The 22,850-nt window shown below is 62.2% G+C and overlaps 6 protein-coding genes across 7 annotated transcripts; 2 read left to right on the top strand and 4 right to left on the bottom strand.

The window, feature by feature from the left end:
• Positions 1 to 842: 842 nt before the first annotated feature.
• On the top strand, positions 843 to 1,859 carry lvsE (BEACH domain-containing protein lvsE; the record flags this gene model as incomplete). The annotated part of the gene is made up of 3 exons (XM_062769377.1): positions 843 to 1,307; positions 1,458 to 1,567; positions 1,658 to 1,859. The coding sequence occupies 3 exons, from the start codon at positions 843 to 845 to the stop codon at positions 1,761 to 1,763; spliced, it is 681 nt and encodes a 226-aa protein (XP_062625361.1). The 3' UTR covers positions 1,764 to 1,859.
• Positions 1,860 to 8,778: 6,919 nt separating this feature from the next.
• CDC4 (Cell division control protein 4) lies at positions 8,779 to 12,310 on the bottom strand (the record flags this gene model as incomplete). Its single annotated transcript, XM_062769376.1, has 5 exons — positions 12,287 to 12,310; positions 12,013 to 12,220; positions 11,592 to 11,745; positions 9,781 to 11,552; positions 8,779 to 9,740 (listed from the first exon to the last, which is right to left on the bottom strand). Exons 3-5 carry the CDS (start codon positions 11,693 to 11,695, stop codon positions 8,779 to 8,781), a joined length of 2,838 nt encoding a protein of 945 aa, XP_062625360.1. The 5' UTR covers positions 11,696 to 11,745; positions 12,013 to 12,220; positions 12,287 to 12,310.
• Positions 12,311 to 12,813: 503 nt separating this feature from the next.
• Positions 12,814 to 14,103, bottom strand: SPCPB16A4.05c (urease accessory UreG-like protein). The gene is made up of 6 exons (XM_062769375.1): positions 13,851 to 14,103; positions 13,671 to 13,749; positions 13,557 to 13,627; positions 13,258 to 13,520; positions 13,142 to 13,222; positions 12,814 to 13,092 (listed from the first exon to the last, which is right to left on the bottom strand). The coding sequence occupies exons 1-6, from the start codon at positions 14,002 to 14,004 to the stop codon at positions 12,901 to 12,903; spliced, it is 840 nt and encodes a 279-aa protein (XP_062625359.1). The 5' UTR covers positions 14,005 to 14,103; the 3' UTR covers positions 12,814 to 12,900.
• Positions 14,104 to 14,392: 289 nt separating this feature from the next.
• Positions 14,393 to 15,596, bottom strand: SPCC306.02c_1 (PRA1-like protein). Of its 2 annotated transcripts, XM_062769373.1 has the most exons (5): positions 15,353 to 15,596; positions 14,996 to 15,123; positions 14,817 to 14,888; positions 14,654 to 14,765; positions 14,393 to 14,607 (listed from the first exon to the last, which is right to left on the bottom strand). In XM_062769373.1, the coding sequence occupies exons 1-5, from the start codon at positions 15,511 to 15,513 to the stop codon at positions 14,580 to 14,582; spliced, it is 501 nt and encodes a 166-aa protein (XP_062625358.1). In that variant the 5' UTR covers positions 15,514 to 15,596; the 3' UTR covers positions 14,393 to 14,579. The 2 variants fall into 2 exon arrangements, with proteins under 2 accessions (XP_062625358.1, XP_062625357.1); XM_062769374.1 differs by having other exon boundaries at positions 14,654 to 14,888.
• A 406-nt stretch (positions 15,597 to 16,002) lies between these two features.
• mug60 (KH domain protein) lies at positions 16,003 to 22,753 on the bottom strand (the record flags this gene model as incomplete). The annotated part of the gene is made up of 2 exons (XM_062769371.1): positions 16,003 to 21,020; positions 21,059 to 22,753. The coding sequence occupies 2 exons, from the start codon at positions 22,751 to 22,753 to the stop codon at positions 18,966 to 18,968; spliced, it is 3,750 nt and encodes a 1,249-aa protein (XP_062625355.1). The 3' UTR covers positions 16,003 to 18,965.
• On the top strand, positions 16,094 to 18,556 carry LOC62_02G002849 (uncharacterized protein; the record flags this gene model as incomplete). Its single annotated transcript, XM_062769372.1, has 1 exon — positions 16,094 to 18,556. The coding sequence occupies one exon, from the start codon at positions 16,094 to 16,096 to the stop codon at positions 18,554 to 18,556; it is 2,463 nt and encodes an 820-aa protein (XP_062625356.1).
• Positions 22,754 to 22,850: the final 97 nt, after the last annotated feature.

The raw sequence follows: 22,850 nt of genomic DNA, 5'->3' as shown, positions 1-22,850 counted from the left end.
GATGCCTGCGACGGACTCGGGAAACGGACGCACGCCCATGGCCAGGACGGTATCCCTTCACCCTATCCAATGGAGAAGGACCGCTCAAGCTTTGTAGAGGCACGCCTAGCGCACCGCTAAACATCAACAAGCTATGCAGTGTTCCGAAAATCAAGCACCTCCGGGAACGTCGTGTTGCCCACGGCAACGGCAGCGATGCAGGGGTCAACGACGAGGGTGTGTCAGCTTGCGGGACCTTGCAAACCGTGGGGACGGAGCGGCACAACGACGACACCGTCGCCGGGCTCTCTCGCCACCATTGCATTGCCCCCTGCCTGCGAACATGATACCCAGGCAGGGGCTGTCAAGATTAGACTTGTGAGAGTTTGGTTGCCATGCCGGAACACTGGCCCCAAGGCCCCAAGCCCCTGGTTCCTAACGGCGGGTTTGGGACTCTGGGACGTGATGAAATCTGGCAACCAAGGGGCCTGTTACAGCATGCCTCTAATGGCTATTGAACCTGATCGTCAGGCCGGGGCAGCGACCGCGACCATGACAGGCAACAACCCCCAGGGGAGGGGTGCACCCACAAGCTCAGGGAGTCCTTCCGGTCCAGGACCCAAGGACGCCGGGAAACACTAGGAGTCCAGGAGGCCAGGACCTGGCTAGGACCGACGACGACGACGACATCCAACAACCAGCCTCCCTCCCTCCCTCCCTTCACTCCTTGCCTCCCCTCCCCTGCCCCCCTGTCCGCCAGCGCGTGCCGCCCCGCCCACCGCGTAACCCCGGCAGACTCGGCATCCTACACCATGAATTGCATACTTACTCACTCCCGACTCCACCGCCTGCGCACCGCACCAATGACATCGTGCATTCCAGACGACCTGCGGCAGTACGCCAAGCCGCCCACCAGCCTTGCCGCCGAGGGCAATGCCGTTGTGGACACGCCAGCGGCGCTCGACATCGGTCCCAAGACTGTGGAAGCCTCTCATGTCACTCCGACGGGCCAGCCATCCGTTCCGGCAGATGCGGAGACGAGTACGGCTACCAGCACGGGTTTTAGTCTTAGCACTGTCGACAATGGCGTGACAGACAGCCCCGCCGAAGCCGGCACTGCTGCTGCTGCTGCTGCTGCTGCTGCTGCTGCTGCTGTTACCTCCGGCGTCGCCGCCGCTGCTGCCGATGACCCAGCTCACGCCAAATCGTCCATCTTCGCGCGCGACGAAAACGCTCCAGTACATGTTGTCCCGATGCGAGTCATCCACCGTCCGCTTCCCAGTGAGCTCGACGAGCAAAAGGTCCAGAGCTTCATGCAAGAGATGAAGGTAAGTCGTTTGTGCATTGAGCTTGTGACATGCACACGATTGTGCCTAAGTCCGCCCCCTCCTGCCGTGCTTTCCGCACTAGTGATGCGTCCGGAATCCTCGGCGCTTCAAGGCAATGCAACCAATCGCTGATCTTGACGATCCCATTAGGCTGGCGATGTCTTCACACCCATCGAGGTCATCAAGGTGCGCGCTCCGCTCAAGACGGACCCCAATGGCACAGTGCAAAATTTCTACTTCTCCATGGGTGGATGTCATCGGTGAGTTGGAAAGATCAGTCATGATGCCAAAGGCGTATCGGCCGAACAAGGGTTAAGGTTCGGACCTAACCAACCGGGTGTTGTCTGCAGCTACGAAGCTACCAAGCGTCTTGGACTGCCCAATATTCGTGCACGCATAATTGAAGTGCCCCCGGCTGCAATGCGCATGTACCTCGGAGCAGGCAGCCCCTTCTAAAGCAGGGGCAGGAGGGCGAACGTCACTCTCTTGCATCGTTAGAGCCCCCTCCCCGTGCTACCGTAATCCCATTTGTTATGTATATCCTTTGCCCTGCTTTCGTGCCAGGCTCTCTCTAGCTACTCCACAGGTTTGTAGCATGTGCGCACTGTTGATGGGGGGCATGGCCTGGAACCGGGAAGGAACACCAGGTACAGGCTTGAGCCGTGGACAGGCACACCGTCGGAGTTGCAGGGAGCCCAAGGCAAGGTAGAGAGGAGTGCTTCTGGGCAGAGCTTCGGCGTGCCATTAAGCCCATACTCCACAACCCGGGCGGTACCGCGTTCTTGTGCCGGCATGACAACACCCGCCCCACACGTCCTTGGCGGCGTACACAATGCAACGCGCCGAGGTCGCCGACGCGGTAGGTTGCGCGTGAGGAACAGTGTTACGCGACCGACATGAACCGACTTGTGCCCGACAGGCATTGTATGGGCGTCGCCGCCTGCCCTTGACCGTGCCCCGTTAGTTGCCCTCGCCCTGCAGATCTGTCGTCCCGTCGACTTGTAGATGGACGGATTTTCGAGCTGACAGCCCCTGCAGATCACGGCGGCGCCGCCGCCGCCGCACAGCGCACGAGGTCACACGCAGAGGTGGTGCTCGTTAAACGATCTTCCACAAGCCCCCTTGCCGATCAATGCAGGTGTTGGCTGGCTGTTTCAACAAATGAGGCTGACGCAATAGAAAGCGGAGTGAACGAGACAGCCAGCCATGTTGCTGCTGCAGGGTTGGCAGCGGCCGAGGCCAGGAGCGAGGATTGTTACCAAATGCCCCCAGGTGACCCAGGAGCGAGTTGTCACCTGTCACCCTGCGGCACCTGCCCATTCAGTAGCGTCACGGGCTTGTCCCTTGCTGGTGCCGTCGTCGTGTCCTCGTGTCCTGCTGACCTCGACTCGACCTTCAGGCGATCCGCCTGCCAGAGCTGTTTCAGATAGCTCGGAAACTTACTGGCAGAAAGTGGTCAGGCCCTGACCGCAAGCCGCGCGGGGGATCCTCCGAGCGTTCTTGTCTCGTCTACAGACAAATCCAGTAAATGGTTGCCCTGATCGACACCCACCAATCCCACAAGCAGCCTCCCCCGCATTTGAAACCAGTGAAGTGCACCATGTGCTCCCTCCAGTGAGGGGCAGTAATTGCCTGCCTTGGGGGACCTGCGTCGTGCTCCTCTCCTCCCGACAATACCTGCATGGGAGCTTATCTCGGACACGGGCCTCAAGGCGCGTGACCCGCAAGCGGCGGCCCCGAAGCATGCATCTTTCGCAGGCACTTTGCTGGCGCAAGACGAGTTCGCCGCGCCTCCCGTAGCCTCATGTCGCCGCGCCGGGCTCCGCCGCGCTTTGGTTACAGCCTCCCGTGTGACCAACATTCCTAGCAACCTTGCACCGCGCAACACCGCTACGCGTACTGCCTCGCTGGAGTCGGTGCCCACCCACACGACCGATCACAACTAGCGACGCACCACTCAGGTCATCGGCCATCCTCTCGATGCGCTCCAAGAACGCTACGTACCCCTTGAAATTCCGAACATGAAGTCATGTTTGATAGCACACGCGAGGCTGTACATAGCATGGCCAGTTTGGCAACTACGGAGAAGCGTCGGCAAATGTGCCGGGAGTATTCAAAGCGCTGCTGGTATCCCATTGTATTGTCAACGGTGGGTGTGATGACGACGCAGCGCTAGACGCCCAACCAGAGAGATGTGGCGCATGGGAGTCGTACACCTCAGCCATTGCCGATCCTTAGCCCCGCGTCGTCGCCCCTCTAACGCCCCTTACGTGCGGGCTTCCTGCGGGCGGAATGGCGGCAGGAGCAGATGGGCTCTAGCCCAGTCGTCATGGGCTGGCTCCCACAGGTCACAGGCGGCGGGCGGGTGGCAGAGAGTGGGCTGACAATCCGCATGCCACCGCCAGGGTTGGGTGAAGCACAATGCCGCTAACGTTAGTCGGTGACGCATGTTGTGCGCCGACACGTCCACATCTAGGCATTTTCATTTTCGGGCACGCGGGGTTAAGCTCGCCCAAAGCAATTATGACTCCAGGACCGCGACCAGAACTTGAAACGGGGTCGCCCTCCAAACAGTGGCACATCGTGTTGCATTGCATGAAACGGCGAGCAGACCGGCGCATCGAGGCCCTGCTCCCCCTGCCACTTGCACCTGCACCTGCTCGCCACTGTCACGGAGCGTCACGCCGCTGTCGTCGTCGTGGTCGTACGCCGAAGCGAGTGGCATTGCCTCGTCGAGCAATGTTTCTGCATGGTGGGGTGATGCATCACACCCGCGTGTGCCCTCAGTATATCCGAGCCATATCCATCCACTATCCGATACATGGATACCTCGAGGCTCGTGACCAGTACGATTCCGAAGCGCAATCGCAATCGTTGCAGTTTCGGCGTGTGTGGAGCGAGCCTGTCGTAACAGCTCGGTATTCTGCATCGATGCCATCGCGCGGCGCCCATGACGTGTAGTCCGGTGTAGCGTGACGTCAATCACGCGCCGCGTATCGATCAAACAATCGTGCTATTGTGGTGCACAGCGTTGGACATGTGATCGCCGACAACGCTTTGGACAGCGACTCTGAAAAATCGCGCCATACCCAACTCGGCGTGTGAACGGGTCAGTGGCTTCGCCCGTATGTAGTGTGTGTACGTGCCGCTGACTGTGCTGTGCTGGTCCTACGTCTGTGGAAGGACGCGAGCAGCGGTTGCGAGGACGACCCCACCGACCCCTCAGACCCCTCAAGACCCCTCAGACCCCTCGCGCTCCCCTGACGGCCCAGCCTCGCCCGCCTCACCCGCCACGCCCACCTCTCGTCGGCGCCGTCCGCCTCGCCGGCCCCTTGACCCCGCAGCAGCACGCACACACACCCACGACGCCAGGCAACGTGGCGTGCGCAGTCGACTCGACCCAATCTGCCGGGTGCAAGATGCGGCGTCGTCGTCGTCGTAGTCGTCCGTGCACGATGGCGCCACCACCCACTAGCGCTGCTCCCCACCCCCTTGGACCTTGTCCACTCGACGCCGCGTGCGCGCGCTCGCCTGCGCGGGGGGCGAGCGCGGGGGCCGGTTGCTCGGATGTAGGACCTGCGTTACGAGCTGGTCGCGGCCTTCAACTCGGTGGCGGGCTGGCGGCCTTCTTGGCATGCCATGGGCGCCCACTCTGTTCTCGTACACCATCGCACAATTGGTACACCTGTATGCCGTCCAGTGCTACTCTACGTGCTAAAATCTGAACACTTTTCTCTTCATGTGCCGTGTGTGCTAGAGAGGCGGCGAGAGCCCGGTAGTGACAGTAGACAGCCCCTCTCGTTCTCCCCATGGCCTTCTTTTCTCAATTACCTGGCCCCCTCTTGGCCGTGGACGAGAGCGCTGATTGGCGCAGCGGGCGCAACCCCATTCATTCACACAGCCGCGGCTCCGCCACTCGACATCTCCCTCTCAAGTACTACCCGCACCCTACGGTGCCGCTGGAAGGAAGAACACTGCCGCATCCGCTCCCCGAGATCGAGGCTCCCTACTGCCTCACGCACGGGTGTCCAAGACCTGACGAGAGATCTGACACGGGCGTGGTGGCGCCTTCTGTAGGTACCCGGCCAAGTTCTAGGCTTGTTTGACGCGGCAGTGTAGAATGCGACTGATTAATTATAATAATGACATTCGGAGTGCAACGAGGTGCTCGCCAATCCTCTGCCATCGTTGACAAAAGCAATGCTCGAGATAGACTGACCGGTGACCATAATTGCGGTATGCCGGCTCGTGTCGACACGCCTGCGTCAACAGCTCGGGGTATGTATCCCAGACGTTTGTCATGATTTGTCTGATCCGCTCGGAGGGCTCCGTCTGACACTCGAGCTCACGGCAGCAGACAAAGGGGCAAGAGACTGACCGCGACGAGGGAACTGCGTCCATTGACGCTGTTGTTCAAACCCGCCGGAAGCGACCAAAGTCTCTCAATCGACGACGACGAGCGCGCGCGTCGTGGGCTTCATGGTATCCCGCGGCGTGCGCGCAAACGCCTCTTGGGATGCGGGAATCGATGGTCAATCGTCAAAGACGTGACACGGCTCCTTCACGGCGTCTTGTTCCTGTTGGGTGGCGTAGTGCGTGCAGAGGCAGGCTCTTCGATCCCTTGTCCGAGCTCGACAACTCGCTGGTCCTGCCGTTGGGGGTTTTCGGTCCCCTTCGCTCGAAGGAGTGGCGAGTGGCGAGTGGCGTACGATGGTTCTCAAAGCGCCCTCGCAAGCAAAATGTCCGGGGAGAGCGAGTTGTACCCCTCGCGGGGTCCTGTTCCTCTGGGTGTGCGTGCGACGATAAGCACGTCGACGTCTTCCCCGAGCTCGTCGAGACTGAACCCTGCCGCTCGTTCCTCCTCACTCGACGAAGTGGCGAGCGAAACCTCGAAGCGCTGGATCGACTAACGACTTAGTGGAGGACGACGACAAGCACGTCGTGAGCCTCGATGTGTCCTTTTCCTGCGCGGGTGTCTGGGATGACAAGCTCGGTGGCCTCCTCTCCGAGACGGACGAAAGATGGCCCTGTCGTTCCCCTCCTTCACTCGAAGCCGTGGCTGGCGTACAAGACGCCTGCGCCAACACGCCCGGCGTATTGGCAAGTTGGCCTCCCCCCTGCCCCTGGTGTGCTTGCGACGACGGAACACTGAGACGTACTGCCCAATGCACGTAATGCTTCATGGCGTGTAAGTACTGACGCTCCACCGAGAGGAACGGTACTCGGCGATGCGACGTGTCAACGGTCGCTCACTCCTCCCCGATCATAGGTTGGGTTGGGCAACCCCTCCCCCTCGCCCCCAATCGACAGCTATCAAGTGATCTCCGTGTAGCAGGATAACATATGATGACGCAACGTCCAACTGACCCTGCCAGCCTTACATTCTTGGTCGAGCAAGACGAGCAATCGATGCTCATCCTCTGCCGAAGACAACGGACGCGCGCGCGTCCCCGTCCCGAGAAGCCCGGTCTCCCTTCCTCCCGTCTTCGCGGGCGTCCATGTCGTCGCAATGTGTCTCCCCTTCCGTCGGATGGACGACGCGTCGAGGAGGCGGTGCAGAGGTCATGGAGCGCACGCACGACTCATCCGCGGTGGGACGGAGGGACAAGTGGCATTGGCATCAGGTCTGCTCTTCCCCCACAATAAACCGCCAGACGGACGACCGCTTATGCATCGCACTACTCGTGCAGCTCAGCTCACCATCAACCCCAGCCCCGCCGTCACGTACTGCGCACCACCAGTTTACAGTTTGTTTCTGTCGCGGACGCAAACTCTAATCCAGTCAAGCTAAAAGGCTAATTTCTAGGTTGGTCCGACTTCATTAACGTGTCGCGCGTGGTCGGGGATGATATCGCACACTTGTCCATTTCCTTTCTGAGCTGTTCCGACGCGGCAGCGGCGTCGAGATCGATTGGCTCGCGCACGTACGGCGTCGTCCTCGCCGGCGCTCATGCTCACCAGCTGACAGACACTTCCACATGCTGACATCCGCACGCGACGAATTGGGTGACGGCCTACAAGCTGACTCTGCGTCCCGTCTCGCCTTCGCACACGCACCGGCTGCAAGAACGGGTGGGACGTAGCACCGCGCCGCTCGCAAGGCAGAGCAATCGAGTTCTCCAGTAGCCTCTCACCATCGCTTTCCGAGGGAGCAGCGCGGCGAAGCTTACCAAGAACAGCCTTACCAGTCGACTCTGACCTCCGCAACAGGTGTGCCCAGCTCCCAGGCCTCACCTCGGGTGTCCTGCTACGTGGCATCGCCCCGCTGCAGCACCGGCCCACCTCCCAGCTGCCGTACGCGCCAGTGCAGTCAACGTAGCGCACCGCGCCGCGCCGCGCCGCCACCGTGGCGCGGCAGACCACACCGCTGCGCTGGCAGTGCGCTCGCAAACACGCCTCCCCCCCCCTCCTTCACCGCGGGATACGCTTGGCTCGTCGCGCAGTGCCACTCCCTTGCGCAGCAACCCCGCGCCGCCCCCCCGCGCCGTGTCGACGCGTCGCCAACTCCCGCTCCCCGAAGGCACGCACCCGGATCTGTTCTGCGGTGCGGTGCAGCGGCGTGCCGCGGCGACGTGCGGCGATCACGGTACCTCTGTTGTCGCGGAGCGGCCGTCGTGCCGTGCGCTCCCAGACGGCCAGACGGCCAGACCGCCGTCCCGAGCCGCTGTTCTAGACCACTTACCTACCTGCGCCGGCTGGATACTGCCACCACCCCTCCCGGAGGCAGTTGCAGGCGGGGCGGGGCGGTGCGCACTGCCACCCACCCGCCGTGTCGTCGACGCGTCCGAGGCGTCGTCCTCTTCGTCGTCGGCGGCGTCGTGGGAATGTACGTACACTTCGTCGTTGGGCTCGTGGCCCACCCACCACGACACGCCACGTACGGCGGCGCGACTTGCGACACTGCGTGCAGCGTTCACCTCGCTCGCCACCACTCGAGGCCAGCACACCACCCCCACCGCCAACCTGCCCACTCGTTATCGCCTATCACCCTGCCCCTGTCGTGTCGCCCACGCCCCTCAACCCCTCGACATGCTACTGTTGTCGAGGTGATAGCGACGAGGCGGTGCAGTGTCATCTCGAAAGCGGTGCAGATGGGGCCTAGCTGGAGCCGGGGCAGTGTCGGCGGCGTTGTTGTGTCGTCGTGGTGCCCACCAACCATCACGACACCAGGTCCCACACCCCCTCGACCAGGCACTTACCCTCCCCGACTGCCGTCAAGACACGGACCGCTCCCGTGAGCCGCGGCGCGCGGCGCACGCTCCTCTCGGCACTCGCTCAATGCTCACGACCGTGCATGCTGATCAAGGACGACGCGACGACGCGACTCGTAGACGGACTGATTATTTACATGAAGAACAATACACTAGATACTCACACTGAACCTCAATGATGCGAATGCGCGATGGATCCCGACGGCTGCTCGGCTCGTCTCTCTCCCTCTCAATGCCTGCTACTAACCCCACTCACACGCCTACTCCATGTCCTCAGCCATCACCGCATCCTCGTCGGGGAACAGCTCATCCTGCTCCTCGCTCGATCCGCTGACCCCAGCAGAGCCGTCACCCCCGGCGTCGTCAATGTCGACGTCGCCAGAGATGCTGACATCGCCGCCATTGGTAGCAGCGTCGTCGGCCGCCGTCGGGGTCGCCGTCGCTCCCCACGCGCCTTGGGTCGACGATGTCGTCGCGGTGCCGCCCGGCGAACCACTGCTCGTCCGGTTCATGCGAAGCATGTCGGTAATCCCCGTGCGACCGGCTAAGCGGTTTGACCGCCGGGTCTGTGGACTGACGCCGAGCTTGCGCAGCATCTCGGCAGTGTCGGGCGACGGCACGCGGCTGTCTCGTGTGGACACAGAGTCGAGCTCGAGGTCCTGGAGATCGTCTGACTGGTACGTCTGGGGCTCTCTGGGGTTGCCCCTCTCCCAGGGTGGACGGCGCAGCCTGTCGAGTCTTTCGTTGTCGACGCCGGATGGGTCTGGCTCCGCGCCAAAGTCAAAGACGTCAAACACCGTGTTACCGGCTCTGTTGGACGCAGCGACTAGCAGGTTACCGTGGAAGGCCACCTGCCACACGGACGAGATGCCAACAATGAGGTCACGCACACACTGGCCAGTGCGAATGTCCCACAGCTTGAGGGTGCCGTCGCTACCGCTCACAACCTTGGTCTCGTCGTGCTGGAAGCAGGTGATGGCTGCTGCGTGCGATGAAAGGACGTGCTTGAGCTCGTGCGTGTTGGCGTCCCAGACGCGTAGTGATGCGTCGGCCGCGGCCGACACAATGTAGTTTGGCGATGCGCCCAGCAATCCGACGAGCGAAGTGTGACCAGTTAACGTGTGTAGACATGTTCCAGTGGCAATGTCCCAGACCTTGACCGTGTTGTCCATCGAGCCCGAGGCACAACGGTTGCGGAAGCGGTCATAGACGATGCTATAGACTGATGGTTGTTAGCAATGCCAACCGGCACATGTCCTCACCCTTCTGCTCGTGGCCAAACAGCACATGGATACACGTGCCCTTGACAATGTCCCACACTCGAACAGTCTTGTCGTATGATCCCGACACACAGATGCGACCGTGAGCCGCGAGCGCGCGAACAGCCTCAGAGTGTCCCTCGAGGTGGTGGACATGGAAAGGGTTCTGCTCTGGCGGCACATGGGCGTCAGAGCCGCGGCTCGACGACATGTACGCCGGCTCGCCCTTTTTGGGAAGCTTCCAGACTCGCAGAGACGCGTCTCTTGATCCGGTGACGATCATGGGGTATGGGGGCTGGTACTCGCCCGTCGCCTCGTCAAAGACAGGCTCGACAATCTGCAGGCATCGAACTGTGGACGTGTGGCCAAAGAAGACGTGCGACTGCTGGAGCGACTCGAGATCCCAAACACGGACGGTACGGTCCGTCGACCCACTAACAAGGGTGTCACCCTTGTACTCGAGTGCCCAGACGCCGCCCTCATGCCCGTCAAGACGCTTCTTGAGCTGGCCAGTGCGGGTGCAGTAGATGTTGATCGAGTGGTCGTCTGACGCCGAGACAATCTTGTCCTCGTCAAACTGCACGCATGTGACGACGTTGGTACCGTGGCCCGCAAACGACGTGTGCTGCGGTCTCGACTTGAGCCAGTTGCGACTTGAGACGTGGCGGCGGCGGTAGATGTGCTTGAGCGGAGTTGGGCGGTCGTCTGGTGGTGGCGGTGGCGCATCGTTCACCGAAAGCATGTACGCCGTCTGGTTGGTGACGGACACCATCGACTCGTCCTCGCTGGGCGTACCAGCCTTCTTGGACACGGCGCGATGTCTGCTCGCCTTCCAGTCGAGCGTCTCAAAGCGGCGCTGGATCTTGATCTCCTCCTCGCTCTCGACCCCGTGGCCGTACCACAGTCCGTCCTCGACGAGACGAGTGCGCCACACGGACCGCTCGCTGTCGACCATCTTGCGCCACTTCTTGCTGACTCTTGCCGAGGCGGCGAGGCTCTTGACGTCAACCTTGCGCAACACCTGCACCGCAATCTCGTGGGGTAGGAGGGCCAAGAAGTCACGCTTGAGCGCCGTGGACGCGAACGCCGAGATCCTCTGAATCGTCGGCATGCGCGACCGCCGGAAGAGGTGCATGAGCACGTGCTGCTGGACCTTGGAGGGAAGGAGCTCAAAGTGGGCCACAATAGACGGCAAGCTCAGGAGTGTGGCGACTTCAAGCCCCGAGCCGAGCGAGGGCGTCGACGACGACGGCGAGAGCTCGCGGTCCTCTGCCCCAGGCGAGGGAAGAGGGGACAGCAGGGCACCACTAGCATCGGGTGGCGATGCGAGGTCCTCGCTTGCGCGAATCTTTTTCCTCACACCACCCTCGTCGAGGGCGTCAGCACCGCTGCTGCTCCCTACAACCGTCACGGGACGACTCCTCTCGTGTGGGCGCTTGCGCACCTCCTTGCTCTTGACCTTGTTGAGGTAGCCCGCGAGGCCGACGCGCTCGTCGTTCCCGCTCGAGGGGTACGACCGCGTCCAGCCCGGGCCACACGTCTCGCCGGGGATGCCCGCGTCGTCGGGCAGAATGTTACCGTCCTCCTGCACCAGCACGCGCCGCCCGCCCAGAGTGAGCGCGACGAAGCGCATGTCGTCGGGCGTGGGCTCGTTGGCGAGCGGGTAGCCCTCCGACGAGGAGAGGTGTGTCGGCATGGGAATGGCATCGGGCACCGGGATGCGGGGGAGGGGAATGGGCGCGAACGACGTCGTCGTGCGCGTCGTGTGGGTCACGCTTCAGTTGTCAGCGGGCGTGTCGCGTTCAACGACTTACACAGTCTCGACGACGGCGTCCTCCATCTTGAGCACGGGGCCATCACGCGTCCACACGAGCCCGGAGCGCGAAGACGGGCCGGCGTGGGGGTGTGGCTGGTCCATTGTGATTGGCGGGGGTGGGGGTTGGTCTCGAGGCCTAGAACAATGGGGCTCTTGAATGTGTCAGCGACGCGTCGTGTGGAGCGCGTGCAGGGTCGCGCGGGCGGGCGTATGCGCGAGTGGAGTGGTATCACTCTTGGCCAGCTCGCTCAGTGTAGTAGCGCGAGGCAAGGGGAGAGAAGCATGGGTGGGAAGAATTGGGTGGAGGAGTGATGGGATCTGAGAACAAGGACGAGGGAAGGCGCGCGGTGGTGTGGACCGCCAAAAGTGGAGGTCGCGCGGCGGCGGCGAGTAGAATTGCAGGGGGTTGTCCTACTCACTCTCTCTCAACCTCTGCGATGCTCGTCTGGCGTGTGGTGTCGGGAGGGCCAGGTGAGCAAGAGGCAAGACTGCGAGGGAAGGCGACTGCAGGCCCGGTCGGAGCGAGGGCGAGCGAGTCGAGTCGCGCGAGTGGTGCGCGCGCGTGATCGTCCCGCACGAAGGCGGCGGCGCTAAAACTGGTGCGTGGTGTGTCGGGGAGGGGAAGGTCTGGGTCGTCAGCGGGCAGGCAAGGCCGGGCAAGGAGCAGGCTTGCCTTGCCGCGAGCGTACTTACGGTTGTGTGCAGCGCGTGTCGAGGTGATGAATGATGATGCCGAAAGAGACGAGTGTTTTGAGCCAGGCGAGGAATGGAATCGAGGCGAGCAGGCAGGCAGGCAGTGATGACGAAACTGCACCCGTCGCTGAATGAGGCGACGGAGACGAGGTCGGGCAGAGGAACGACGACGACGGCAGACACACACACAAACAGTGGGTTTTATCACTACAAGTGATGCTAGTGATGGTAGTGGCGACGCGACGACGACGACGACGAGAAGAAGAAGAACAAGTCGACTGCGACGATCCATAAAGGACGGAATAGAAGGGGCCACTCCACAGACCAAAGATACCTACCACCAGTGCAGTGGGCGGCATGGCACAGCCGGGCAAGCGAGCAGGCGGCCGAAACAACTCATGGCCGGTCGGCACACAACTGATTGACTCTGCGTGAGACTGGAACAACAGCTTGCCCACAACTCAAATGATGATAACTGCGTGGGCAGGCGGCGGACCTCGCCGCTCCAACGCATGCAGCAGCAGTAGCATGCTTCATTCGTGCATTGCATTGTCTGACTGACGCGCCCACTGTCTCTCGGCAACTACTTGCTTGTCTACTTGACGACTACATGTCTACTTGGCGAGCGGCGTGCCAAACTTGGACGCTCCGCTGGCCTTCCATGCGGCGAGGATCGAGTCAACCACGTCCTGCACGCCGTCGCCCTGGCGAACTGAGGTGAAGAGCGTCGGGCCGCTCTCGCGCATCAGCGCGGCGTCGCGGCGCATGACGTCGAGCGACGCGCCGACGTGGGGCGCGAGGTCGGTCTGGCGTGGGTGTGAGCTGTTGTTGTCGGGCAACCAACTCGTAGCTTACCTTGTTGATGACGAGCAGGTCCGACTGCGAGATGCCGGGGCCACCCTTACGGGGCACCTTGTCACCACCAGCAACGTCGATCTAGAGTGAGCGACCTTCCTCCGCGATCCACCCACCACGTAGATGATGTAGTCGGCCAGCTCGCGCGAGTAGTTGGCCGCGAGGTTGTCGCCACCACTCTCGACAAGCAGGAGCTGCGTGTCGAACTGGGCATGTAGCTCCTCGAGCGCGTGGAGGTTGGCCGAGATGTCCTCGCGGATTGCGGCGTGAGGGCAGCCGCCAGTCTCGATGGCGCGGATGCGCGCCTTGTCCGACAGCGCCTCGTTGCGGATCAGGAACTCCTGGTCCTCGCGCGTGAAGATGTCGTTGGTGACCACGGCTGGTGGTTAGCAGTGCTCACCTCCAAGCTACCCACAAATGTTGTACGTGTCACGCAGGGCGCGGCACAGGGCGAGGAGGAGCGCAGTCTTGCCCGAGCCGACGGGGCTGGGGGTGTCAGCTCTGCTTCAGCACAGCAACAGCAACGCACCCTCCGATACCGATGGTGAAGGCGCGCTCCTTCCAGTCACGGCCAGAGTAGTCGGGCATGTCGCGCTCCGAGAACTTGCCTGGAGGTTTTGTCAGCTGGTGCCGAGGCTTGGGCGAGGTAGCCGACGCCGCGCCGGAGAGATAAGGATGAGGTACGGCCCACCACCACCACCGCACTCACCAGCATGCTCCATGATCTCGTGCGTGTGGCCGTGCTCGTTGGGTCCGTGGTCGTGCGAGTGGGCGAGGCCGCCGTCGTGGCTGTGGGCCTGGGGGGCGCCGTTGGACGCCGAGCCCGAGAGCTGGTTCTCAAAGGTGCAGACTTTGCTGGCCATTGTGTGGATGTGGTGGTGGGTGAGATGGGTGAGTGAGGGGGTGAGTGAAGTGGAAGAAGAAGTGAACAGGTGTCGTGGGAGTTGAGAAGATGTGTGTGGGGCTGGCTAGCTAGTGTCCAATGCGTGCAGCAGCTTGCTCGTCCTTTCCATCGGCGAATGCCATCCAGTGCCATCCTGATCGGACCGTCCGTCCCAACTTTCCCATCGCCAGCTATTCCGGCTCCCACGGACACACGCTGGGTCAACGACGTCACCTCGACCAATCTACTTGGGGCGATAAGCGACAACTCCTGGCTGGCAGGGGCTCTCGGGATTTTGCCCCCGCTGGAATCACCCACCCACCCACTCCCACTTCCCATCGCGAGCCCCGACCGACCGCCGACGTCGACTCCGAGTCTCTGCTATATGCATACGCCTCAACAGAAAGATACACGCGTTGGTGGTGAGGCACCAACGCCAGTCTATGTGTGTGTGTGTTCCATGGCACCTAGATGGTGGGGCCACAGAGTCACAGCTATTCAGACTGCGGCACACCAGTCATCTTGCGCCGCAGTAATCGGGCCTTGGCAGCCAGTCTAGACCGTCTCGAGACCGGCATACTCGCTGTGTCGCGTCAGTGCCGCTTCCTAAGTCTCGTAACAACACCCACCTCTCGACACCAGGCTCAAGAAATCCAGCGTGGGCACCGATGATACATCCCGACGAGCCGACGAGCCAGAAGAAGGTCGAGAATGGCGCGGAGAAGTAGAGGAGAGGAAGACCTGGGAGAACGCGGATCAGCGCGGATCTCAAAGACGCCGCAAGTAACGTACCGATCACGAACAGTGTCGTGTACAGGTTCTGGGGGGTGATCGTCTTGCCGTTGAACTCGATGGGCTCGGGCACTGCAGCAGTGTGAGCCGTGCCGTAAGACATAGGTCATAGGTGGAGCAGCTCGTCGGCTCTCGGTGAGCTCGGCGAGCCGGCCGGCTCCCACCAGTGCACCACTTACCGAAGCGGCTGATGAGGAAGAAACCTCCGATGAGGAAGCCGAGGGCAATGAGGAGGACGGGGTTGGTGATGAGCGAGTAGACGGCGAGCAGCGCGATGATGATCACGTAGTTGGCCGAGAAGTAGCGGCTGGGGAGTGTCAGCCGCGTTCACAGTGCGCAGTGAGCGGTATGTTGGGCGGGCAAGTATGGTCCGCGGTCGTCGGAGGAAGTCAGGCTGGGTGGAGGCTGTGCGACACGCGTACGTCGGTGTCGTCGGTGGCCGACGTGCTCCACGCCGTAGTTGCCGCCGACCTCGTTGCCACCGACTGCTCCTTGCTTGTTGCACCTGCCGACGCCAGTGCTCGCTCTCTGCTCACATGTTGTAGCTCGCGCGCTTCATGTAGTCGCTCCAGTCCTTTGGACGCGAGATGCGAGTCACGTCAAAGAACTCGCCGACGGGGCGGAAGGCGCCGAGACGCGTCTCCTTGAGGGAGCGCACGTGCTCCTGCGCCGTGTTGAGGTATCCGACCATGTCCATGTTGGCTGGTGTGTGTGTGGGGGTGGTGTTGGGGTGTTAGGTTGAGAGTGAGTGGGAGATTGCACAAGCAAGATGTTGTTGCTTGTTTCAAATGTGAACTCTTTTTACGACGTGGCAGTGTAAACAGAAATGAATTGCCACGGGTCGCGCGGCGGCGGCGGCGGCTGGCAGCCCGGTGACGAGGAACGAGGGGGCCTGACGAGACAAAGGGGGGGGGGGCGACCCGGCGAGCACCGCGCACCATCCAGAAGGTGCACAGTGCCTGGCTGGCTGTCTGCCTGCCAGTCTTGGCCGGCCGTAACCGTGCACTGCCTGGGTGGCAATGAGGAAATGGCCCCACAGTGTATGCTATATATTACCCCCAGTTATGCCTCTTTACGTAACACACTTCCCCCCGATTCCACCCACCTACACCCATTGTCGTTCTTTGTAATTCGACGAGTCGGCAGAGGGCGAGCATAGGAGCCGCGACGACACGCGTACCCCGCACCCCCCATCACTCCGCCTTCCTTTTCTTCTTCATCTCATATAGACAGACGCATTTCACGACCCGCGCAATCGCGCTCACGACACTCTTACAATGGCCATACCGCCAGAAGACTTGCCGCCGCCAGCAAGCGGCAGCGCACCGCCACCGTTGCCGACGCAGCCTCCGACGGCAGCCGACGTCCTCGCCGCCAAGTTGCCACCAACACGGCCTATCGAGCACTTCACCGCACTAGACATTCTCAAAGACTCGAGCGTCAAGGGGTACAGCTATGTCGTGCCGAAGATCAACCTGCGGTTCCTCGCCCTTCCTACTCCGCAGGGTGTGCAGGTGCCATCACGCCTGCCCTCCGCGAGCGACGGTGACATGCACCTCTCCGTCGCAGAGCCACAGCGCCAAGTGCACTATGTGCCCGTACCCATTGGCACCAACGGCGACGTTGGCGAGATCTTCTTGCCACCGGGCACACCCCCCGACGTGGCAGCGACCATCAAGGCAAACGTCGCCTGGGCTGCTTCCCGTGTCCACGCCAAGAACAGCACCGCCGTGTGGTCCGAGGCAGACGACCTGCTAAAATTCGTTCTCGTGCCCGTGGACAGGAATGGACTGCCGAGGGATCCGGAGGGCGTTGGATCCCTCCGGCCCGCCGACGCCGCGGACGCGAGGCAGTTCAACGCCGCACTGATCAAGGCGTTTGGCCGCCGCCAGCCCGAGGGCAGTACGGACTTGGCACCGTCGAAGCAAGGTGACATGTCTTTGCTCCCTTCGCGTCCTGGCTGGGCCTCGATCCCATACTATCCGAATGGCGCAAAGTCAGACCATGAAGAACGGCACCACTGGATCGCGGTCCCCGTCAACGAGTTGGGCATCCCCGTCAACCAGATCGGCGTAGCTCCCACCGTTGCGCAGCAGCCGAATAACACGGCGGTGCACCATTCTGCGGAACTGCTTCGAGCCATTCGGACGCGCGGACCGACTTCCGTGCGCCTTTGCCATGAAGCGGTTCAGAGAAACGGCTTGAGTCACAAAGTTGACGAGGTGATTCACTACGTGCCCGTCCCTGTGGGCCCTGATGGCCAGCCAGTTGGCCAACCGCGACTGCCACCCAACGTCCCGCAGGACCAAGCTTCGCAGCTCACCGCTGGTCTACTCGAGGACGTGCGCAAGATCGGGCGGGCGCGTCCGCCGCCACCGTCCGACTCGGCCGCCGCTGCAACATTTGCCAAAGCCGGTGGCGGCGTCGTGTCGACGGGCGCCTTCGGTCCGACTGCCGCTGTGGACTCCACCGTGCCCCCGCCCCCGATCGTTGCCCAGGCTATGGCCGTCAAACCTAACGGCAATAAAACGTTTATTCCCGTGCCCATCGGCCCCGATGGCAAGGTTGTTGGCACTCCACGCATACCCGACTCTGTCGGCAAGCACGCAGCCAATCTCAGCCAGATGGTCACCTCGTCCCTCAACCGAGGCTCGGGAGTTAACGTATCGATACAGAAGTCGCTGAAGCCGGGCGACCTACCGAAAACGTTCACCTGGGTTCCCGTCCAAGTGGACAACGATGGCAAGCCTGTTGCCCTCCCCATCATGTCCCAGCCGTTGGGATCCGACGAGGAGGCCGCCAAGGTGCGCAAAGCCTTGGCAGAGGAGGTCGAGGGGCGCGCGGCCTTGACGGCGCGGCTGATCGCCGACGCGGCCGGGCCACGCCCGTCAACTGTATCGGCCCTTGCTTCCAAGCAAAGCGAGTCGTCCTCCATCTCCTCGACGCCTAGCTCCTCCGAGCCGGTCGAGCAGCTGGCCGCCCCTCCCGCCTCATTCCACCTCGCGGCGCCAGCACGACACGCCGTGCCAGCCGTGACTCCTCCGAAGGAGAAGTGCCTCACGTGGTGCTCGCAGCAGGCTGACGCGCCGGCAATGTGCCGCATGTGGTGTCTGCGCAAGCGGGTGGCGGTGCAGACGACGCAGAGCGACGCACTCGCGCGGCTACGCGGCGGCTCGACGCCAGACGGCAAACCAACCCCTTCGCCGGCGTGGACGCTGGCCGACGCCGTCCGCGCGCCGTTCGAGGCGCTGCGTGTCGGCATCAGCCCATACTCGATCGTCTACGTCAAGGGCACGACTGAGGGCGTCGTCGGTCGATACCAGGAGGAGCTGGAGGGCGACGACGGCATCTACGACTTTGGCCCGCTGAGCCGGCACGCGCCGGCCGACCTGGCGCGTAAGAGCACGGGCGGGTTTGAGTGGCTCGACTGGGCCGAGAACGGGCGCATGGTCCACGTGCCGCTCTTGTCCGTCTTTGGGCCAATCGTCAACCTGCCTGCCAACGTCGAGAAGGTGTTTGGCGCGCCGTTCCGCGTCGCCCACGCCAACAAGGACGTCCTCTCCGAGGGCGTGCACAAGCGCATGGTCGAGCGCATGGTCAAGGATATCCAGGACGGAGGCGCCGTCAATATCCTCGGCAAGATTACAAACAAGTGGTTCCCCAAGAACCCTACACCTACTGCATCAGACAACAACAACAATAAGAAGAAGGAGAAGGAGGCCGAAGGCAAGGAAGAGTAGCTTGAGCATCCATCACATTAGTTACACTCTCATTCAATCATGGCGACCCGGGGCGCCCTGTACAATCCAACCCCCTCTCGTCGATCTAGACCACGCTAGACTGTTTGTACACGTCAGAAATGCATCGCCTCAACAGCCACATTGAGTTTTGTGGGCTGAGCAGCTGTACGGAGTGGCAGGTTTTTTGGTCGGTTGGGGCTGGCGCAAGAGAAAGCGGGCGGGTAGTGATGTTTTTCGGGGTGAGCGTGGTGCAGGGTAGTAATGGTAGAGGTTGATGGAGATGGCTAGATTTGCAGATGGTGTCGGGGTGTGCAGGGTAGTCGAATGAGTGTGGGTACGAGGGCGACAGGGCATCAAATGAGGAGAATCCGATGAGAGGTATCGCTGAGGGTACAGTAATCGAGACAGTTTACGAGTGCGAGACCTGCACATTCGCCAAGCCTTGGGTCACGCCGTCGACGGTCGACGAGTTGAACCGCTGGTTGTTGGCGTTGGCTGGCGGGAAGTAGGTGCCAGTGGCCGTGTTGGGCGAGCTCGTGGTGGTCGGGCTCGGGGGCACAGGCGCGAAGCTTGCCTGCGGGCCTCCAAGCGCACGGGCAAAGTTGAGCTGCGTGATGTCTAAGCTCTGGGTCCGGGTGCCGACAGCGCGCGACGGGTGTGCGTGGCTATGGGACAAGGCGTGCGCGTGGCCTGGAGTGTGGTGCGGGGTCGGGTGCACCGAGCCGCCGCTGTTGCGCAGCTTCTCTTCCAGCGTCGAGTCGGAACCGCGCTTCGAGAGCTCGTTGGGACCGCCGGGAGCCGAGGGCCCACCAGGGGCTGCTGGAGGCGCGCCGGGAGCAGCTGGCTGCCAGTAGTCGGGCACATTGAAGGCCAGGGGGCCAGCGAACCCAAGGTTGTTGTCACCGTACGGCGTGGTGGGGACGTTTGACGACGCCGAAGCGGGAGCCGAGCCGTCAAACAGCGCCTTGACATTGGTAGGGGACACCTGGGGGCGGCGGTTGGGGCGCGAGTCGCCGTCGGTACCGTCCGCCTTGCTGGTAGACAACAGCTTGGAGTCAAAGTGTGAGAAGGCGTCGGCAAACGAGTCGACGCGCTTCTGGGCATTCGGGAGGTAGACTTGCAAGTTGTGCTTTGCGAGGAACTCTTCGAGCGAATCGTGGACAGTGCTCAAAAAGTCGATGCTGCTGCGCTGGCAGCGGAACTTGAAGATGGCCTCGTCACCCTGGCCGAATCTGGGCGAGGGCGAGATGGCAATCTGGTGGTCGCGCTTGATGCGCTCGGTGAAGAGAACAAACTCGGTCGACGTCACCAGGCGCGTGAGCTCGGCGCTGGGTGGGACGTGCAGGTCCGCCTCGAAGGGGACGTGGTCGAGCAGCATGGCAACGGCAATGTGCACCTGGCTCTCGGGACCAAAGATTGTGACCGTGTCCGACGCCGTCTCCTTGTTAGGGAAGCGGACAGTCGAGTTGGTCTTGCGCTCAATATCGTGGATAAAGATGCTCTTCTCGCCGAGAAGAGTGCGGTGGTAACGGCGGGGGATGTTGACACTGTCGATGGTGTAGTCCTTGTCCTTAGGGCTAACTAGCTCCATGACAGCGGCCTTGAGCGACTCGAGGGCGATGGCATTCTTTGCCGGCGTGCGCGCAACGACATTGTCCTCGTTGTCGAGGTATCCGCCGAGCTGGGCAAATTCTTCCGCGTTGGAGAACTTGACGTACACGCCGTACATCTTCATGATGCGCTGGATGTTCTTGCCGCCGACGCCGATGATGCGCTTGTGGTAGCCTTCGGGGACATGGAACGACACTTCGGCAGGCAGCTCTTCCTGGAGCATCGACAAGCCTTGCAGTGCGGCCATGTCCTGGCCAGAGATGTCCATGAGGAAGTTGTAGTCGTTGAAGGTCTCAAACTTGATGCGAACGCCGCAGACCTTCATAATCTTGTTGATCTTGCCATTCTTCTTGCCCGAGATGAACTCGCGGTGCTCGTTGGCGAGCTCAATCTGGAAACGGATCTCGTGGTGGAACGACTTGATGACGTCAAGCTCGAGGACCTTGACCACGGCAGCTTGGACCTCCTTCTCAAGGCCGTGCATTTCGAAGCAGTTGCTCTTGAAGACGACCTCAGCGCCGGTAGCGTGCGAGATGCGCTTCAGAATGGGCTGCATTTGAGGTGGGTTGAGCGTCGCCTGGGGCATGAGGACGTCGAATGACACGGGCAACAGCCAGAAGCTGGCAACGTAGAACTGGCAAGCGAGAGCCATTACGCTCCGAATGGTGCGCTCAATGTTGACTCTGTGGTCACCAAAGACCGTGATCAGGGAGGCCTGGGAGCCGACTGATGGCACCTGGATGTAGGTGCCGTTGTCGCACATGATGTTGCGAATGTCGTCAATACGCTCAGATAACAGCCAGTCGAGCTTGCGGGGGAGAATGGCAGTGTCGCGGGAGATGACCAGCTTGCTCTGTGGAGTGTCAGCGTCGTCTACTGGGCTCAGCTCACCTTTTGCACCGCGACAGTAAGCAGCATGTCTCTGGCGCGCTGGACGCCAAAGAACTCGCCAGTGATCCAGATCTGGCTGGCCTTGCCGAGCATGCCCTGCTCGCCAGAGTGGACCGAGAGGCCGGGGTGAGGGCCCTGGCCGAACTGTCCCATTCCCATCTCGCCGGGGCCGAGAGGCATACCGCCCATGGGCGCGGTGCCCATCGAGACGTGCATGTGGCTCTGACCAAAGCCCATGGGCGACATGCCAATCATTGGCTGGCCCATCGGCTGGCCCATAGGAGACCCCATGGCACGGTTACCAAAGCCTGGTCCGCCGTGACCGTTGCCCATCTGGCTCATGCCTGACATGCCTGTGGGGGTCATCTGAATCGGGCCCTGCTGGTGGGGAGGGGGGCCGTGAGGCGCGTGCGGGCCGTGGCCGTGAGGGCCGGGGTGGGGGGCGCCATGAGGTCCACCGTGGGGACCGGCAGGCCCGGTCGGCATCGACCACTGCTGAACGCCAGGACCAGTGTACGGCATGCCGCGCGTGGTCTGGGGGTTGATATGCAGCGGCTGGGGCGAGTACGGGTAGTGGACGTGCTGCTGAGGGTTGTAGACTGGCTGGTTTGAGCCACGCTGCGGGGGCGGCGGGCCATGCGGGGTGTGCGGGGGGGGAACGGCAGGCATACCCATGCCCATGCCGCTGGCGTAGTTGATACCGCCCATACGCGGCGCCACACCCTGGGCTCCGTACCCGACATTGACACGGTTGTAGCCTACGCCCTGTTGGGACCCAGGCTGCGGGGGGTTGAGGACGCCAACCAGTGGCGTGGGGAAGTAAATGTTCGTCGCCGTCTCCTCCTGGATCGACTGGATGACAGATCGCTTACGCCCGGCGATAATCGCATGGAGCTTGTAATCGATATCACATGCCTCGGAGTGCAGACCCGAGAGCTCATCCAGCACGACTAAGAGTCGGACCTTGGCGAGTTCAATGCTCTCGACCGAGCCAGTGATGACCAGCTCGCACATGCGCTCAGTCTCGAGGCTGTAGGAAGGCACTGAAGGCGTGCCGTTGGCGGCTGCGTCAACAGGCGACGGCTGCTCGGTCGACTCTGGCGATGGCTGCTGCTCGTCCTTGGCCGCGTCGGGGTCGGACGTGGCCAGCACGGCGCCGCTCGCGCCAGCCGAGCCCGGGATCTCAGTGTTGAGCACAGCAATGTGTGCGCGAGTGTCCGAGGCAATCTCGTCAAGACGGTGCTTTACGTCTGCCTTGAGGGGCGACATTGGCGCGAGGGGCTTTTCGAGAATGTCGGAGCGGGCGACCTTGAGCGTCGTGCGGTTGTCGCGCGGCGTCTCGCGCAACAGGGCACCACGCGCACCCATGACGGCCTGATATCCGCCCGAGATGTGAAAGTTGAACACGGACGGTCCGAGGCCCGGCACCTCGTCCGTCTGGCCCTCGGCAGCGGCAGACTCGCGCGTGACAGTGACCAGACACCCTTCCCGCGCAGTAATGTCGTTGCACAACTTTTGCACCTCCTCCCATTCGCGCTCAGCCTGGGCGGCGTCCTGCGGCCCTAGGCCGTGCGAGTGGGTCGGGCTGGCAGCAGCGCCGGGCTTGCCTTGGGATGGGGCTCGCGGCGGGGACGGCGACCGGTGTGCACTGGAGGGCGTGCGCTTGAAGGTGAACGAGGTGGTGTAGAGGTCCATTGTGAAGATGGCGGCGTGCGTCAAGAATGCGGTATCAAGTGGTCTGGGGTGTTAGTTGGGAGGCGGAGGGGGGCGAGCAGCCGAGGGTGTAGGGAGG

Source organism: Vanrija pseudolonga, chromosome 2 (genome assembly GCF_020906515.1).
Source record: "Vanrija pseudolonga chromosome 2, complete sequence".
NCBI classification, from domain to species: domain Eukaryota; kingdom Fungi; phylum Basidiomycota; class Tremellomycetes; order Trichosporonales; family Trichosporonaceae; genus Vanrija; species Vanrija pseudolonga.
Note: the sequence above shows the minus strand (reverse complement) of the source record. Positions and strands in the feature narration are given on the sequence as shown.